Genomic DNA, 20,013 nt, shown 5'->3' on the forward strand with positions numbered 1-20,013 from the left:
GCCTCATGAAGGAAATGTGTCAGGTGAAATTTGATGCACAACACTTCATTGGTCAGGCCTAGACAAGATAGCCTGTCTTACCCACACAGTTTCTGGGGTTCCTAAATAATCACATTATTTATTTATTTTTTTTAATTAGGGAGAATTTTGAAGGTCTCAGATACTCCCCATGGAAGCCATGATCAAAATTAAAATTCTATTTAGCTAATTTAGTGGGTCTAATGAACAATAAAGGTAGTATTACAATGATATTTTCTTCTTTCAATACAGACCTGTAGAGGACATGTTTGGAATACTGTTTACAATCCAGCCTCTCCATAATAAAAATTCTTTTGCAAAAGAAGGAATTTAGGTAGGTCCAGTAGTCAGTATTCTTATTGTGGATAAATTCTTATACAAAGAAATACTTGAGTAGGAAGCTTTAAAAGGTGGCAAGTGACAAAAAAATGTAAAAGAAGATATATAAAAGTACCATTGATTGGAGAAGATAAATAGGGGCTTTCACTGACCTCATTTACAGTATGAAATCAAAAGAAAAACTGATATAATGGGGAGGTTACAAACACAACCTAACAGAATAAAAATTTCACCTCACTGGAAAGGGGGTTAGTCAGGAAAATCACAGAAACAACACTTTTTTCTGAATATACTGGTATTTTTCAGTGCAATATTCTCAGTCAGCTCACGTCTGCTTTTGGTACTCTCAGCTCTGCTGTCAGAGATGTGTTCATTGGTGCACCTCTTGAAGCAAAGACCAGCCAGAAAGGCAACCACGGACAGTAAAACAGATTCCTGAGCTGCTAAGCCCTGACTGACTGCTCTGCTGCCACAAATGCCAGAAAGCTCCTGCCCTGCTCGGCCAGGCAGCCTCAGTAGGAATGGACAGCCCTACATCAGCATTCACAGATTTAGCTGCATATCAGTACAGACCTCTCATGCTTCAGAAAATAACCTCCTGCTTCCAAATAATGCACCATGGGCTTTTTTTGTTACAGTCCTGAGGCACTGATGCAAAGTTAGGGGTGAAAAAGGAGCCTAACATGTAACTGTAGGCCATTTGAAGTGCTCAGGCAATAAAGCAGTTCTCATTTCCAAAGAAGGAAATTCATTAAGATTCTAACTACAGGTTGAATGACGTTGAAATCTTTTCCTTTATCTAAGCTGTATGTTTGGACTTACCTCCAACCTGTAATTTCCTTCACCTCAGGAAGAAAACAAATACTCTCATTCCAGCCAACATGCCAGCTCTCCTACTTTTAACTCAGAAATAAAGTTCAGTGGGGCAAAACTTTTCACACAGTCCTAAGTCTGCTTGACCTAATTCCCTCCTCTAGTTGCTCCTCCTGGTGCCAACACACTGCCCAGTGCAGCTCCCGTGTAGTTATACCCACAGATCTGCAATATGGACTTAGCTGTGAGCCCAGGCTGTGTGTGTGTGCCTCCCATGCCTGCTGCTCCCACTAATGCCAACAGCAGATGAGTGAGCAGGTGGCATGCAGGAAGATGCCGTGAGATTTCCTACGCAGATCAGGGGAGCAGAACTGCCCACAGTTATGATGATTAAAAACCTACTTCGGTACCTATTTCTCTTTTTGCGTTCCTTCAAACCGAGTAAAGTCAGGTTTCGTAATTAAGTCAAACCCTGTAACTGGTGGCTGCAGTCAGTCCCAATCCAATTTTCAGTCTCAGCTATAACTCACTCCTAGCCTCTAGAATCAGTTGACTCCAATCCAGCAATTTCTCAAGCTCTGTCTTTGAAACTACAACTTGAAAATGAGCCTGTACCACCCAAGAGTGCTGCCCTCACAAAACAATGCTGCACCAATGCTCTGCCTTGTCCCCCTCTCCCCCTGCTCTGACAGCCACTGACAGAATATAGATCTATGACTCAGTGGAAGCAGGACAAGGCAGAGGCTCGAGGGGCAGAGGCCTTCTGGCAGCACAATAGGAAGTCTCATTCTGTAAATTCCCAAAGGCTACTTAGGCATGGAAACTTAGTGAAAAAAAGAAAACAACAAAAACCCACAGAAAAAACCCCCAAAAAACAAAAAAACCCAAAAAACTCATCTAAACAACCCAAACCCCAAAAACATGAAAAAAGTCCCTCCCCCAAACTGCTAAACAATAAAATCACACATCTCAAAGCCATTCCTACGTTCCCATCCAATCACTCCGATCCCTAAATGATGTTTACTGTCACCAGCTCAACCAACTCAGGTGGTCTCTGAAAATCTAGTTGGAACTTTGCTGCTCCACAGCCTGTCTCTGTCTGCACAGGTTCTAGACTGGTCTGATAACTCCATGGATAGTGTGCAAGGAAAGCCAGTCACATGGATGGGTGGATGCACACACACACAGACACACACACAGTGCTTGCAACTTCTCTGGTCGCTCAAGTAGAGCAGGCCACTTGCAGGTACTGCTCCGATCAGTGGTGCAGCACCACAGCCTACAATATGAAAATTGCTTGTCCCAGGTGCACCTGTCACACCTAATCACATTTATTTGTATTGTTATCCAAGTATTCAGAGCCTGGAATGTGTCAAACCCTGCTGGTTTTAAGTAAACAAATGTCAGGTAGCATAGCTTTTATAATCTACTTAAAACACATTACTTTTGTATCTTAAACAAGATCTCACAGTTTTAGCTCCCACTATAAATCATCCACTACACATAACACCTGCTACTCTGATAAAAGAGTACATTAAAAGGCTTTAATGGTTAGAAAGAAAATAAGTTTTTCTAAGGGCCACCTGGAAACACAAATGCAGGGCATTTGTCTTTCTGTGTACCAGGAGTTATACTATCAGTCACACAAGTAAGACATACATTCTTTACTATTCTTCCTGATATGTTTGAATAAAGAATAAACAGCCCCAAGGGTGTGCAGTATTTTCATACTTCAGCGTGCAGTGAGAAGAATATCCTTTCAATGCTATTTGTCCAGAAGAAAAGTAGTCCTTTCTTCAACTGGTCATTATTCAATACCATACCAAAACCTATACAAAAGATGTCTTTACCAACGGATATTTTTTGATGCTATTATTATTATTCTGTTCCCATCAAGAAGTGACTTGTGAATCTTTACTCTGGAAGTCTTAGTAAGCAAACTGGTAACAGTGTAGGAGGTCTAAAGTTAAAATTGGAGCTCTAATCTCCAGCTTACTTTTCAAGTGTGAGACAGCCTTGACTATGCAGCTCAGGAATATTCCCTGCCTGAGCACTGACAGACAGGAGCAGTGCAGAGCTGAGGAAAGGCCATGAAAGTGCAATATCCTGTACAACTGAGCTCCCACTGAAGCACGCAGAACATCACCACAAACCCAGTGATTTAAATGAACTATCATGCAGCTTTCAGCAAAGGGAATTTACCTTGAGGTTTGGGTTTGGTAAGCTTCCCACAGGGCTTGGAGATTGTGACAGTCTTCTGGCAGTCAGCGTTGTGAAGGGCTCTCTTTAGGTTCCCGGTCCGAGTCTTCAAGGCCGTGTTCAAGTCACATTCTCCCCAGGCCTGGAACTGGTATTTGCACTCCGCTGCAGCAGGGAAAAAAAGGCAGAATTTAAAACACAATGACTGCATGTGAAAACAAAAATGTCATGAGTCTAATAGGATACCACAGGCAGTTGGTGCTTACAGACAAAAAGATGTGCAACTGATTATTTGCAGTGGTAATTGCAGTCTCTTCCCCCTTCCCCAGTGCTCTAAAATATAATCCTCTTGCTTTTGCATGGATATTGCATTTTTTGGCATATAAAGAGAAATACATTCAGCTATGAATATAAACAGCAACAACAAAAAAAGAAAGAAAGAAAGAAAGAAACAGCAGTTTGAAATGTCATTTACATTCTGTATGGTTGTTTCTCCATTTGTGTGATGCCAGAGGTTACCAAATAAAGCTTGAACAGTTTCTAGAATGTATGTGCACCCATAAATTTCTCAAGTCTGAAACTGCAGTACTGATCGTGTTGGTAAGGTCACAATAATTTCAAAAGCATGCAAGCTGTTTAATAGAAAAAATGCCAAGTTTGCAAGAGTAATCAAATTTGAGTTTTAGACAGACATGATGTCCAGGAGAGATTTGACGTATCTTCCCGAACTGTTACATACAAACCTTCTGAACTGATTGCTAAAAATGAAATACACTGGTGTTCACTCACTCCTTCAGTGCACACACGGGTAGCCAGCCCCCCACACTCCACATCACACACTGAAGCCTGTGAAAGCCATCACACAGGTTCACAGCTGTGAACCTGCACTACTGCCCTGAAGAGGGCTGAACACCACAGAGAGCAGATTTCAGCGTGCAGGAAGGCAGAGCTTATAAAAAGTAGGTTATAGGGACTCTCTGCAGAGGAGCTCTGAGGAAGCTGCCTTCTGATGCCTTGCATGTTCTAGCTCTGATGAACCTGAAATACAGAACTAACACCCTCACCGAGACATCTGCAGAACCAAGCAGAAAATACAGGCTTCATGCTCCATACTCAAAACAGAAACAAAAGTAAACCCCTTAAGAGAGCGATGCTGACCTCCAAATTGCTTCTTCCAGTTGCAGGGAATCTTGCACTTCTGAGTCTTGGTGGTTTGCTTGCACTCAGCCCCAGTGCGAGTGCCCTCACGTGTCCCCAGGCCGCAGTCACCGCTGGTGGGCACGCAGACACTCCACTGCCATTCCCCACAGTCAGACTTCTTCGCCTTTTTCTCTGCATGAAGACAAAGAGCCAAGCAAGAGAAGTGGTCAGGACCCAGAGCCTACGGAGAACTTGCCTAAACTTAACCAAAGTCACAGCACCTGGAAGGGTAAGGAAGATATTTGTAACACAATTGCCTTAAAAGCAAAAAGTCTGACATCCTCTTCACAATCCTGCAGTGACAGGTCAGCCCCTTTGAGTCCAAAGCAGGATGATCATTCAAACTAAGTCCCACTGTGATGTTTACTGGTTCATTTGGATATTCTCAAGTGGACTCTCATCTTCAAAAATATAAAAACCCACAGGGATCATTGACCAAAGCATGCAGGAGGGCTCTCACTCAAAAAGGACACTGTCTCCAGTGGCTGGTGGCATGCAAATATCCTCAGTTCCAGCTGAAGCACCCTACACTAAACAATGAGAAATGTGTATGCTGACATTGTGTATTCAGGAAGTAGTTGTGGGATGCACTGTGGGATGCAAGCTTTTGATTTGCTATACCATGTCACATTTTATATCAGAATATGAACAAAACTTCAAACGCAAAGGAGCCACATGGAGAAGTGTATTCAAAGTTCTGTTAATTCAGGTGGGTTTGTTGCTCAGGAAAAAAAGTAAGGATGGATCATGATTTTATTTAGATCCTTAAACCCAAGTCAAGAGAAAAGACAGCAATGTTATCAAACCCAAGGATTCACAAAATTAATTACTTAGACCCCTACAACATCACAAGTAACTGTAAAAATACTTATTTAAAATTATTTTTCTTCTAGGTCTTGAGTGCTTATGCTAGCATTTTTTTGTATTTCCACAGAGCCAAAATGGTTAAAAAGTTCCTTTATTTTTTACTGGGAACACTAATTCTGACACACAGTTCATTTTCTCTGGTGTGTATGTTGCCTGAAAAGAATAAGACCTTAAGGAAAACACCAAAAAATACATTCTTTAAAAAAATGTCAAAACTGAGTTTGACAGTTTTGAATTTTCCACCCCAGGCCGGTTTCTCCTATAATGAGGTCTGGGTTGATCACTGACAGACAGCAAGTACTGCTGGATGTCTGGCTGCCTGTGCAACAGCGAGTTAGCACAGTTCTCTGTCAGAGGATTTCCACAGCACACAGCATCAGTGTGGCACTGTCATATATAACACTGAACAAGTGACATAACTGCTTTCATCACTCATGTTTGGTTCCCCCTAAGTCAAGCATGAAACTATTCACAGAGCACATTTTAAGTTACTTTGCAATATCCACTGTGTGATAAACCAAGGACTCCAGTCTCTGGGGCTGTCAAGCTCCCTCTTGACATGGAAACCCCTTTCTGTTTCCCTATTTAACACAGAACAACATGTCACAGCCAAAACTCCCACCCATGGTGTCAGAAGGTTAACAAATGACCTGATTTCGTAACAAAACCAGAAGTATCTGACATTCTCACACACACATGCTATCTATCCTGGGGTTTAACTCTGAATTAGACTGGACCTTACCTGGTTTCTCTTTCTTGCCAGCCTCAGTGGTACTCACGGCTGCCAGAAGGAAAACGAGTGCCAGGAGGGCAGCTGTGAACATTCGACGTTGCTGTTGTTGCTGTTGCATTCTGCAGATCGGTGACAGAGAGGAAAAAAAAATGGTTAGTGAGACTGTAAAAAGTGGGACTCCAACTACAGCGGTTTTGGGAAGCTCTGCTTCAAGACCACAAGACACAAGTAGGTCAAACATAATTAGCTGTTGCCAGAATGGGCAATTATCTCCACTCTGGAGAGAATACGGAGATTTTTAACTATTTTCCAGCCTGTGTACCAAATCCCTGATCTACATCATTGATGTTATTGGAGGAGTTTTGCCATGGGAAGTTCTGTAACTACTGCTTGTTGAAACCTGCTAGAGAACCAAGGATCCTGACAGGTCTGGAACTCCCCTCTTCTTTTCTGACCACTGGCTGTGTTAAAATAAGCATAACATACACTTCACACTTCAGTTTACCAATTCATATGAAGTAAGGAATACTCTACTGTCCACCTTGCAAGGGTTGAAGTTCTTGTTAGGCTTAACTGACATCTGAAAAGAGCTTCTTTCACAAAAACTTATACAGGTAATATGTGATGGATTATCTTAATTGTCACTGGCATGTTGCTATGCACTTCTTCCCCTCCGATTAGTGTCTCTTCATAATATGAATTAAACTAATTGTTTGAAATGCAAAGTAGCCACAGAGATAGGGCTTGCACACACTGCCAGAGGCTATCCACAGCATGGTAATGAACTCAAAATCTGGATTTGGGAAGCAAATATTCCAATACAAAAAGATATTAAATCCCATTTGCTTGGGATTGAAGTTGCTAACCAGTCACCAAAACTCATGCTGAGCTTTCCCTTCCCCATTTCTATAGTTTGCATTGTCTCATTTTGGCACTGTTTATCAGTACACAGGGCCTTCAAAATATATGTGAAAAATAAGCAACATCCCCCTTTCCTAGAGACATCTCTCCAGTAGGAAACCAGGTACCAAGATAGTGGACTAGAGATTTCTTGGATGAAAGGAAGGTTTCTCTTTTTCATTTGCTTTGTGTTTCTTTTTCTTCAAACCAGGACCCATGTCACTGATGTTACACCAGCCTTCAGAGGAGGTGCCACTAAGATGGTCCCTAAAACTCAGCTAGACTGATATTTACAGAGAGTTTTATGGCAGCCTGATCTCATTTGCTGAGCACAGCAAGCGTGGAGGAGAAATATTTCTCAACATGAACAAAGAACAAAATGTATTTGAAATTTAATTTGGCACTCCTCAGTATTCTCTGCTGGCAACCTCTTGCTCAAATGCAACATAATTATAACTGACATGGAAAACAGGAGAGGAATCACAAAGATGGAGACTTTAAAGTATCTGGCTTTAATATCATTCTAAAAGTCAGATGGGACAACTTAATAGGTGTGTTGAAATAAAGTTCATTTGAAGACTGCAAGAGGCCTGGCATTCAAATGTCCAAAAGAGCTGTCATTAGCACCAGTTTCATCTACTTCAAAAGAAAGTATTTCCCATGAAGAAGAAAGGACCACCATTGTTTCCAGCAAACTCAAACAGAGCCCAGAGTAGAGCATGTGAGCTGCCAAAGAGCTTGGGTTTCTTTTTCCATTTCTTCTGCTACGTTTACACTCAGAGCCTCTCATGTTTCACAGAAAATTAATAAAATAAATAAAATATACAAACAAATAAATACATTAAATAAGCAATTAAAAACTAAACCTGCCTTTTAGCTCACCTTACTTCAAATTGCTTTTCCATAATCAAATGAGCACCTCTTTTATGAGGAAAGGCTGAGAGAATCGTGTTTGTGCAGCCTGAGCAAGAGAAGGCTTGGAGTGACCTAATTGCAGCCTTCCAGTACCTGAAGGGAGCTCCCAAGAAAGACAAAGAGAGACTTTTTACAAGAGCATGTAGTCATAGAACAAAAAGGAATTAATTCAAATTGAGAGTAGGGGTTAGATTAGATATTAGCAAAACATTCTTTAGTGTGACCGTGGTGAGGCACTGGAACAGGTAACCCAAAACAGTTGTGGAAGCCCCATCTCTGGAAGTGTTCAAGGCTAGGTTGGATGGAGTGCTGAGCAACGAGTCTAGTGAAAAGATGTCCCTGCTCATGTCAGGGGGTTGGAATTAAATGATCCTCAAGGGCCCTTCCAATACAAACCATGCTAAGATTCAAACACAGATGCCATACTATTTAAAAATCTAACTCCATATTCAGACCCTTGTCCCTTTCCTTTGGGGGAGTTTCCCCACCAGTAACACTGCACCGCCCCTAACACCCCATTTTCACTATAATTTGTCTTCTCACTTCATCTCTTCCAATCAACTTTCCAGAATGCTTTGCTGAAGGAGTTAACTGATCTCATGGAAGCACAAGTAGCAGGAGATACGAACACTTTCATGTCCCAAGTCACTGTCTGTAGGGTGTCAGCAGCTGAAGCAAAGGCAGCACTAGTGGTTTTACTCTGCAGGTCGCCACCAAACACAAGAGATGGTCACAGCTTTGGGGCTGCCTCCTACATCCTCTCTGCCCACCCCAGGGACTTGTGGTCACACATATCCCAGAGGCTCTCCAGTCACTGGGAGTCATGGGTAACTGTTACTAGGGAAGCTGCCTAATATTAAGTTGAAAGGGACTCATATTTAAATCTGATTGACGTTCTTTTCAGCAAAACAGATGGGGAAAAGAGTTAGGTTTTGGAGTCTGAAACATTCCAGAAGCCCTATAAACAAAACCCCACAGAGCCTTAATATAGCATGTTTTCCTAAGACTCAAGACTCCCCTACAGCCAAAACACTTGCCAAATGTCTAATGCAAACACAAAACCTGCAGAGATATAGATATCTTGTCTCCTGCAGAGACCCAGGCTGCTTCCTCGAGTGCCTTTCCTACACCTACAAGTGAAAAGCCATGCTGCAGAAATGGGGACCTTGCCTCACACCACACCAACACCTCCAGTGTGATGTAACCAGTACGACCACAGAAAACCATTTAACTCTTTGGCACATGATAAACAGCAAAGGTGGGAGTGCTCACAAAATTACCAATAGCCCATATGTAGTACTCACAAAATAGTAAGGATTTTTTTTTTTCAAAAGGCCAGAAAATGTCATCTACCAGCACGTATATGAGTCCAATCTTCAGTTTTTCTTGCAAATATTTTAGTTGGAAGTTAAAAGATAGATTAAGATAAAATCTCACCAGACCAGACTTGTTTCTGCAAACAATATATTCTACTGAAAATAACTGTCTTTTTTATTTACTTTTTCAAAATTCCAAGGTGACAGCTCTTCCTTTACATTACATTCTTTGATAAGGTTGTCTGTTCAACATTTTTTTCAAAGAACTTCCAGAACTGCTGATAGCAAATACAAAGTGTTACACTGTATACAAAATGGACTCCTCCTGATATTTTGATTTTCTGTAATGAGCCTCCTGGCTACAGCAACCATATCAAGTAACTCATGTGCTGTGAGAGGAAAGCATCTCCAAAATTCTGTGTGACAGCCTCTAAACAGAGCAAGGTGGCAGCATTTAAACAAATGGCAGTGGTGTTTACAACCACAGAAAGACAAAGATAAAAGTGAAAGAAAGAAAAGAGATTTTCGAGGTGTGGGCTGCTACAGGAAGCTTCAGAAGAGAGAAAAGGTAAAGAAAGAGAGAGCTTAGAACAGTTTAAATGGGAAGTTGGAACAACATGAGGAAAAGAAGGTGAGTAATCACCTAAAGAACGCCAAAACAGGAAAGAGAGAAGAGAGAAGTGTTTAATGTTAGTTAAACTCTAAACCAGAGAGCATTAAAAAAGCATGAAGTGTATAATGAAGGGAGGATTAAAGACCAGTTGAGATGCACCATAGCAAGCAGCTTCTCACAGCAAAAATAAGGCATAGGAATTATTTCTGTCTTACAGTTGATTTCACAGTCAATCTCTGCTTGGGAATAAAAAATGAAAGGAAAATGAAAAAATAGCAGGCAATCAGAGAATTAATGATTTCATCAACCATCCATCCATGGTTTCAATTACATGTTGAGCCTCAGAAAGAGAATCAGGCAGAAATCACTCCATGGCTGCAGTTTAAGGGACCTTTTGAGCAGAGGTTGAGCCTCCCACTCTAAATCCCGCACTACCCATAAAACCTGATTTTACAATCCCACTCAAATGGGAAGCCCAAGGCAGCACAGGCATTTCATGCTGTTCCTCTTAGACCTCTGGATCTCTGTTAATGCAAGGCAAGCTTGCCCAAGTGACTCTATCTACACTCACACAAGTAACTCACACCCAGGTACCCCCGAATCTGAACAAGTCTTTCCCAAACACAAGCATTCAGAACAAAGCAGACAATTTTGGATGAAGCTCTATCGGTGAGCAAGTGTTTATTTTTCCTAGCCAGATTGAAGCTGGCATATGCAACACATCCCAGGATCACATATGCCTTTTACAGGTGGCTTTTTTTTGCTGTTAATAACTTTTATGCACAAGCCCTTCCTTTCATCTGTTCTCTCCAAAGCAACTGGCAAGGTCCCAAACTATCGAAGCAAGTATTTCATTATTAGTCCATATGAGTGTATCCTGCCACTCTGAACAATCAGCTCTTTTCACATTATTATAACAACCTGCCCATATCCTCCAACTCTTCCAGTATAATGTGCCAAACACCAGCTGTGTTGATGATTCTGTTAAGCTGCATGTCAAGCAATATTAAAGGTATTGACACTGCTAATGATGGGCCACGGGCTTTGCAGTGAGTGTGCCAGGGCTCTGGACTGAGACTTGTCAAGGTTTGCCCTTTCTGAGCATTCCTTGGGCCTGTCCACAGCTTTCTCATATTTGCTTTAGCTGCAACAGCATTTTTTCTAATTGACCAACCAACTGTGGCTGATTTGATTTGCTTTTCTTTGTCATTGTATGGAGTCACACAGGTTTTACGACTCTGTTATAATAATTATCTTATAAAGAAATGCTGGGCTGGTATGTTAGCAAAGGCCTTGAGAAGTGGAGACACAGTTCAGAGTACACAGAGAGAACATGAGATGGGGCAACAGAGACACGAACACTTGCTATAAACAACTGTCCCAAAGTCAGATAAAGAAACTCAGACATGGACCTGGACAAAACTGGATATAGGGGCAAGAAAAAGAAAGCAGAAATACTTTGCAAAATACCTAAATGTGTCCTCTCTAGGAAGTCTGGATATAACAGGACTGCAGAACAATGAAGAGAAAGGCAAACATAAAAAACAAAAAACAAATCCAGGTTGATCCTAGAGCAAGGAAAAAGAAACCAGCAACAAGAACATCCTCCTGGACAAGGAGGCCAGATGATTAAGGGTCACCATAACCATCTCCACCACCCACACAATGAAATCACCAGCCTGAGGACTAAGAAGAGCTGGGGAAGGGTCAGTACAACAGCAAGAAAAATCTGTGGAATCTAAGTGTAGGAATAAAAATTTTAACTGTGGGGGTGGTGGGTAGTGGCATTGCTGTTAACATTATTATAACACCTGCATAGATATAATCTTTTTCTGCAATAATTACATCCACACTAATAACAATCCTTGGATTAGATCATTAAGATTTAAATTATACTAACAATAAATCTTTAGCTTAACATAACTATATGTAAAAAAAGGTACAGCTCCTCTTTTGCAGTAAACAATATTTTGAGCTATGACTCCCAGCTTCACTCACTATTATTTTCATCCCATGACCATGAATAAAAATGCATCCCAGGTGCAGACTTCAGAAGTTCCTGCAACCCATTATTTTTCTTCAAAGCACTGCTCTTTTTGAGTCCTCTTTAAACTCCTTGTCCACATTAGAACTAATTTTTGCATTAATCCTTCTATTTTCTTGCTTGAATGAATAATTTCTCATCAAGTCCCACAACAAATACTTTAATAAATTACACTTTGATTAGTGCCAGATTAGTTACATCTACAAAATCAGTTTTTAAATGAGCTAGTTTGGGACATCAGTCTCCTTTCAGTAAACACATGCTGTGTTTAATGAAACTTAATATTTAACTCCAGTTCTTAAATTATTCAAAATGTGCCCTACTTTGCAGTCCATTGAGAGCAGATGAATATGTCTGCAGCTACCTGGATTTGCTTCTTTCCCTCTTCTTAAATGTAAATATTTTATTTGCTAAACTCCAGTTTTACAACAGCAGGAAATAAAATCTGATCCATGGTTTAATGGTCTTGGTGAATCTGAAATGTCACATGCCATTTTTACAGTAATCAGAGACGGAAACACAAGTTTCCTCTGTAAAAGAGAAATGAAGACCAGCTGGCTCTTGGGAGTTTTACCCTCAGAAACACTTGAAGAATCTTTTGCTTCTCCAGGTCTTTACTTCATTCACCACCCAGTGCATGCCCCTATGTCCTGCCTGATCTCCCATATAGCAAACTGAGGCAAATGCTGACATGTTTCTGGAGCATGACCTTTATATGAACCATAATCTTCCAGCTGTAGCATGTTCCTTCTTCCTTCACACACATACACTTTTCCTTTGTTGTCTTTAGTTGCACTACTAGGGAAATAAAAATCTAGATTTCCTCTTCATTTCCTTTGCAATATTTAAGCCAGCTTAAATTTCTGGTGAGTCTCAGCAATCTTCCATGTCTGGACTTTCTAGACACTACTTTATAGGATGATCACTACCATTTCTTTAAATTTCTGCAAGCTCATAATAGCATTTCAGTGTCTTGATCCCCAGTTAGATATGGAATTTCTCTACTTTCTAGCTTTTTTCCCCCACTTTTTCTTGTGGAAACAATTTTCAATTTTTTCCTACTTTAATATGAATAAATTTGAATCAGTCCTTCATTAAAAATCTTCTACCAGTCCAGTCCAACACACACCACCCTTTTGCTTAATTTCACAGAAGTCAACTTTTAAAACTTAAAACTTTAATCAGATCTATGTTTATGTAACATAAATCAAATCAGCTTGCTAACACTTGATATAAATGGTTACTTTTAGGGATAAACTTGAAGATGAGATATAAGGTCATACTGAATCAAATTCTAAAATAGATCAACTTTTTGTAGTTCTGTATTAGGTAGTGAAGAAATCACATCAGCAAATATTTAACCCTTATTACTAGTAGCACCTTTTACCTTCTAATTTAAGTTGTGAAAGATAAACCCTTCTGTTATGAAAGATCTCCTTCTGTTTTACCCTTGCATAATTACACAGGGGCTTCTACCTGAAGTTATCGACATCCAGCTTTGGGATGACACAAAGCTAGTAGATGTTTTTCCAGACTCTTCCAAGGTAAGATTCACATGACTCCAAATTGTCTTATGCATTGTAGACTCGTAGATTAAGCTGAATTGGAAAAGACTCATCAGGATCCTCAAGTCCACCTCCTGGCCCTGAACAGGACACCCCAGGAATGGCACCATGTGGCTGAGAACCTGGTCTGAACACTTCTTGAGCTCTGTCAGGCTTGGTGCTGACACGGTTTCCCTGGGGAGCCTGTTCCAGTGCCCAACCACGCTCTGTGGGAAAAACTTCCTCATTATCCAACCTAAACCTCTTCCAACCAACTCCAGGCTGTTTTGTTGAGTCCTGTCCCTGCTCACAAGAGAGAAGAGAAGCGGTACCTGCCCCTCCACTTCCCCTCATTGAAGGCCACAGTGAGGACCCCCTCAGTTTCTTCTCTGGGCTGAACAGAACAAGTACACCAACCAATACCTTCTATTTATTTATTCCTTTATTTATTTACTGCATATCATTCATTTCCAGCTATATTTCCTTTGCTGTGGTTTCTCTGTCTTCTGGACCTTTTCTGGACCTTCAAGTTCTGTCTACCAGTCATGACTGCCACTACAGAGCGTGTGGGGGCTAACCCAATAATTTTCATTTGCAAGTCCTACACTTCTTTCTAGCTACTCTGATTAACTTCCCAGGCCACCCACACCTGATATTTCTCTCTTTTCTCACCCAAATATGTTTCAGGTTCCAACTTCTCCTTAACTGCTTTCCATCCTGACTACTGTGGTTTAGAATCTAATTTAGTTCTTTGTCTTGTCTACCCTGCCACTGTAGTGTCATTCCCTTATCCAATGCAAAAATATTTATTCACCTTACTTTTCCTTTCCTGAGTACGAAAAGTAGACACAGACATCACATACATTTCTCTGTATACATTCTCAAGGGTAAAGCTCACCAAACTCCTCTCAGAGCACAAAATCTCAAGTCTCCATCATTTTATCACACCTTCATGGACAAAAGAAATGATGTGCTCATTTAAAACTACTACTATAGCCTTAGTGGTCTAAGCCTAAGACTGACCCAAGATTTAAAGAAAGAACCTTTAATTTAATAACTGACTGTTCAGCCAAATGGTCTCTCTCTGGCTGAAAAATCATGTCTTAATCCCATTTATAGTAATAGTGATCTTTAAGAATGATTTTGTTAAAGAAAACCTACTAGGATAATGATGAAATTTGGACAAATTAATTAATGAAATTATATTTTATGCTTGGGTGGGTAGGGCTGAGTGGTCAGTGTATCAAAAACTCTCCCATATTAATTCAGAGACCTGCAGCCACTGCATTTCTGCCCACAGCAAAACCTGTGTGCTCATTTTTCATACTTCTGTGACTTTTCTGAGAGGGCTTTGTTTCCTCTTGGCCCATAGCCAATGAAATTTTGGCAGCTCCATCGCTAACTGGATACCAGTACCCTGTGTATCTGTGTGCTACCAAGACAGTTCAAAGACATGTAGGAAACTGAAAATAAGCTCCCTGCACTTCAGCTTAGGAGCAGAGCATCCCAACAACATCCCTCAACTTTGAAACACACAACCCAGTGCAGCTGACTGGTCCTGTCCTGTCTAGCAAAATGATAAGAGAATCAGGGAGTTTCAACTAGCAGCCACTTTTCAGCTTTTCTTTTTTCCTTCCCCTACCTTGCTTCCATTTGGGGGTAGAAAGAAGGGCCACCACACATGGAAGCAGCTCCAGAAATGCACTCCCTCCATGCAGGAGGGGAAAAGCTGGCAAGCAGCAGCTGGCAGGGAAGAGGCAATGGCTTCAAGGTGAGCCAGTGCTGGAAGGAGTTGGGTTAGCAGCAATTTTTTCTGCAGTATAGGGGCAAACATAAAATTGAGCGTAACTATCTATTTGTGGCTACAGATCAGCCAGGGAGAAGTGAGAAAGCTCTAGAAGGCTGAAATTATATTTGGCAAACTTCCTGTATCTTTAAAATTAGCATTTATGCTCAGAGCTGTAGAGCACAGGGTACCACAAGAACAAGGAAGAATTAAACAGTTAACTAAAAAGGAAAAACATCATAGCATGACCCTTCTGATAAGCCCAAGTCAAACGCTTCATTTCAGAAATTACAGTGTGCACCTTGGGGACAACATTTTTCAACATGGAACCAATTCCATGTTCTCTTTTCAACATGGACAATATTAAGGACCAAAAAAATGAGCAGTGAGGTCAGTGAATTATGCCAATGCCCTAAGAAGAAGTAGGGAACCAAGAGTTACATGCCTAAAGAAAAATATTGACTTACAATTAAAAAAAAAATACAAAAACACCCCAGCAAAAAAGAAGGACCTATTAACATGTCCCATTTAGTTTTGTTCAAGTAAATAAACTCAAGTAATTAGTTCAGTTGTGGATAACAGCTCCCCTAGTCTTTGATATTTGCTTAGCTGATTGCATACTTGTCTCTCACATCAGGCTAAGGAAAATACACATACTGTGGATATTTTATATTTCTACTTCCCCAGACAAAAATGAATAGTTCAAGTTGACAACAGATACCCCTAGTTACTTGAATTTTGCCTTTAAATGCTGAGTATAATTTAGATTGGTGGAAGACTTAAGAAAAAGGACGGTACAAACAAATACAGATGGAACATTTCTTTCATTTTTCCAAAATGTTTCATGGGAGAACATCAGTTTCCATAGGATAGCAAGTCTTTGAAAACATTCTTAAGAATTAAAATAAATTTACACGTGTTTTTATAAGCTCACTAGTATACAACTGCATTTCCTTCCATTAAAAGAATAATTTTACTCAAGCTATACAGAGGATCCTACTGCTTCTCACATGCAGACTCTACAGACACTTCTGTATAATTATATAACATAATATCCAAACTAGAAATCTGAACCTCTGTTTGGGCCTTCACATTAGCCAGCTCTCTCTCTCAGGGAGCACCAAGAACTGTGCAATTCCCTTATTGCAAGTTTTAGGCAAAATTTTGCCAAACCAGGTCACTACAACTTTTTATCTGATCAAAGAAGGATGAATCAATTATAAAAGGTGTCATTTTCAGAGGTCAAATTTAGCATTCATACAAGTTGTGAATAAGACATAATGGTAGCAAATAGTTTTTCTCAAAGGTAGAGTGTAGAAAGTGGAAGCATAGTGCTAAACAAACACAACAGGCAGCACTGATGGTTAAAAGGCCAAAGAATTAAAAATCTGGAGTGGAAACAGTCAAAACTTTCAAGGGGATTAAAAATAAAATGCTTCACTCCTTCCAGACCTCCAACATGAGCTTTTAAAAAGTGATTTTATTTTTCAGAAAGCCTAGGGAACACATCCAGTATTTCTAAACAACAATAATAATTAAGAAAGGAAAAATATCCAACAACCTAGCAACAAAAAAAACCAAAACCATTCAGTATCATAAACGGATGTTAAGAAACCAGCTATGTCTGTAAAGGGACAAAAAAACATGCTGTGCTTTCAAAAAAAGCATTACATTTCTTTAATGTAAAAGGGGTGGTTGCTGTTTTGCCTGTTGGTCCCCAGTGAGTACACAGAGATCATTTTCTTAGCCCTGGACTTCAAAAATTGTTTTAGAAATAAGATTTTTGAAATGAACATTGCTGTTGAAATCAGTTTCCTCTCATTCCCCAGGCTCTTATTTTGCTCTCATCCACAATACACACATTTTCTTCCTCTCTTTTGCTCTTTGTGGGTTTGAGCTGGTCTGGGCTCTGAACTGATAACTAATACAGTTCTGCAACTGCCTCTTCTATTGACCTTCCACTCCTACTGCTCCAGCTCAGAGCCTGGAGAAACAAAAGAAAAACCCAAACCAAACCAACTCACATTTCAGTTCATTCTACTATATTTCCAGATCTAAAAAAGATATTTTAAGCCACTTGTTACTGCAATTTTTTCCCCTCCTTGCTCTTCCCACAACAATCACAGCTGCTCTCTCAGTATTGACAAAATCACAGTGGGTTTCTTAGACTTTCATTTCTCCAGGACTAAAGATTAGACACTCCTGGATCTGATCACCAGGGAGACTGACCTCCATTCCCTCCAAAGGTTTTTGTTTCAGTGACAGAGGCCAAATTTCTGACTGAACTCTCCTCTGCATCCCTGTTTCTCTCCTTGTGTTGTGGTCAGGAGTACCACAAGGACTGGTAAATCCTCTCTATCCCCTTTCCACTCTGCTCCCCAAAGGTGCAAAATACATAATTACTTGATGATAGCAGAGGGAAAACAGGCTCTTAATAGTTACTCTTCCTGCCTCTTCTCACACCTCCAACTACCAGTGGTTTTGCTTTACCTAATGGTCTTCTGGTTGCCTGGGACTGTTAGAATACAAAGAATTTTTTCATGGTTTTTCAGAGTTTCTGATACATGGCCAGATCTCAACTACTCCACTACCATGACACTACGAGACCAGAAAAGGGCAAATAAATACTATTACAGAGATCCTTCTGCTATGAAGAATATTGCTGACACCTCCTTGGCTATCTAATGCGTTTTCATCTACCAGAGATTAATTTGGGCACCTTCTGAAAAATGTTAAAGAGTGGCATATTCCCATCCACTTACTGAACAGAAAGCAGAAAAATCTCTCACTGTTTCTGTCTATTCGAGGAAAAGTTTTCTTTACCCATATAAATTCATTTATTGAAACAGAGCGAGCTTATGAAGCCCCATTTTCCTGTCCATTGCAATTGTAACAATGTTCTGTGGGTAACAGGCAGGAAGGAAAAACAAAAAAAAGGAGCAATCAAGGAGTAATTTTTTTTTTATCTGGGTCCAGAGCTAAAGATTATTATTAATACTGTGAGGACACAAACCGTGTGCAGATAAAGTGTCACCACAGTCCCAGTGGTCACACCATCATTGTGAATGAATCATGGTTTGAGAGCTGTGTAAGCTGTGACATGATTTGCATAATGAACAGCTGTACTGTACAAGCCAAACAGATGCCTCCACTGTATTTTCATTTTCATTTTCTCCCTCTGCCCCAATGAAGACATTTTCAGCTCAATGGCAGTAGGCAAATCACAGCATCTGTCACTATCCTCACTTCTGCATCTATGGAACAGGGATAATAGCACTCGCCTCCCTTAAAAGAACACTGAGAAACCCATAATAAAAAATGATTATGTGAAGAGGGGATAATTTTATTAGCCAGTATCAGCTGCAGCTTGCTCTACTTTCCTGCATCCTATGCCTCCATGGTTCCAGGTTTTGAGCAGGGCAGCCAAACTCCCTCAAGCAGAGGAGAGCAGCAGGAACACAAATTCCCAGTGGCTCAGCATGTTGCTAAAGGAAAGCTGCCAGGCTCAGCAGAACCCCCTTATCTTTGATAACTACCTTTCCTCAAAAGTAAACAAATTTTGGCAAATATGTGAGTTTTGAATTGCCTGAGATGACTGTGATGTTGGAGATTTTTTACTGGGTTTGTTCTTTGCTGTTTTTTTTTTAACTTCAAATCAGGCTGTGGGAAATAGTCCATACTCATAAAGAAAATAACCCATTTTATATCTTTTATTCATTACGACTGTCTCCTTTGCTGTTTGTCCCTTCAGATGACATTCCAAAATATGCAGTGCAGTCAGAAAACTATCTAACCTGAAAGCACAGAGCCTCTCACCAATGCCCTCTATTAATCTTTCCAAGGGACTCCATTTATATTTATTTTTTTTTCAGAGCAATTGTCTCTTTTCTTCAAGTGACAAACGTCAGGGCACTGGGACAGCTGTGCAAAAATGAATTAGGAAAAAATCAAATAAACTGAAACAAAGGCTATGTGAAACGAAATCTCTGCTTCAGCCTTCTTGTGACACAGGGCTAGAACGTGTTTTTAAATCCTTCTCTTTCAAAGACAGCGAGCAGAGGGCAGCAGTTGTGTGGCATGTTATCTTTTCCAGTCAGCAAATAGCATCTGCAAGGCACATATGCCCTCCAGTGTGACACCAGTCAGCAAATAAAGCCAAAAAGCCCAGACCTGATGTTCTCCAATTGATTCATAGAAACATAGAATGTTTTAGGTTGGAAAACACCTTTAAGATCATCAAGTCCAACCATCAATCTAGACTGCCAATACCACCACTAATCCACGTCTCTCAGTGTCACACCTCCATGTTACAGGGACCATGACTCAACCACTTCCCTGGGCAGCTTGTTCCAGTGCTTGACAGTCCCTTCAGTGAAGAAATACTTCATAATATTCAATCTAAACCTCCCCTGCTGCAACTTGGGGCCATTTCCACTCATGCTATCAATTGTTACTTGGGAAAAGAGAGTGACCCTGACCCTGGCACAACCTCCTGTCAGGTACTTCACAGCCCTTCCCACTTAGCTAGAACTTTAGGAACTGCCTCACTTGTTCCACTGCAACTTTAGCAACTAAGTTGGACCCTCCCTTGAATTTGTGCAAGAACATTCATCATACAATTTATTAGTAGCAAATACGAGTTGGGATGCACTGCCATTTCCTTTTCAGTTATTGGAGATAGGCCAATGCTCACCACGACCTTTTCAGTGCTAGAAAGGAACAACCT

General features: G+C 40.5%; 1 protein-coding gene across 1 annotated transcript in view; it reads right to left on the reverse strand.

Annotated features, from left to right (window-relative positions):
* The window catches only part of PTN (pleiotrophin), a 75,783-nt gene that overhangs the window by 17,837 nt on the left and 37,933 nt on the right, over window positions 1-20,013 (reverse strand). The window contains exons 2-4 of the mRNA XM_015629304.3: window positions 6,179-6,288; window positions 4,528-4,701; window positions 3,373-3,534 (exon numbers count right to left, since the gene is read on the reverse strand). Of these exons, the coding sequence (XP_015484790.1) occupies window positions 3,373-3,534; window positions 4,528-4,701; window positions 6,179-6,287 (445 nt within the window). The 5' untranslated portion in view covers window position 6,288. The remainder of the gene's footprint in view (window positions 1-3,372; window positions 3,535-4,527; window positions 4,702-6,178; window positions 6,289-20,013) is intronic.

The sequence above is a fragment of the Parus major genome, chromosome 1A (genome assembly GCF_001522545.3).
Source record: "Parus major isolate Abel chromosome 1A, Parus_major1.1, whole genome shotgun sequence".
NCBI lineage: Eukaryota > Metazoa > Chordata > Aves > Passeriformes > Paridae > Parus > Parus major.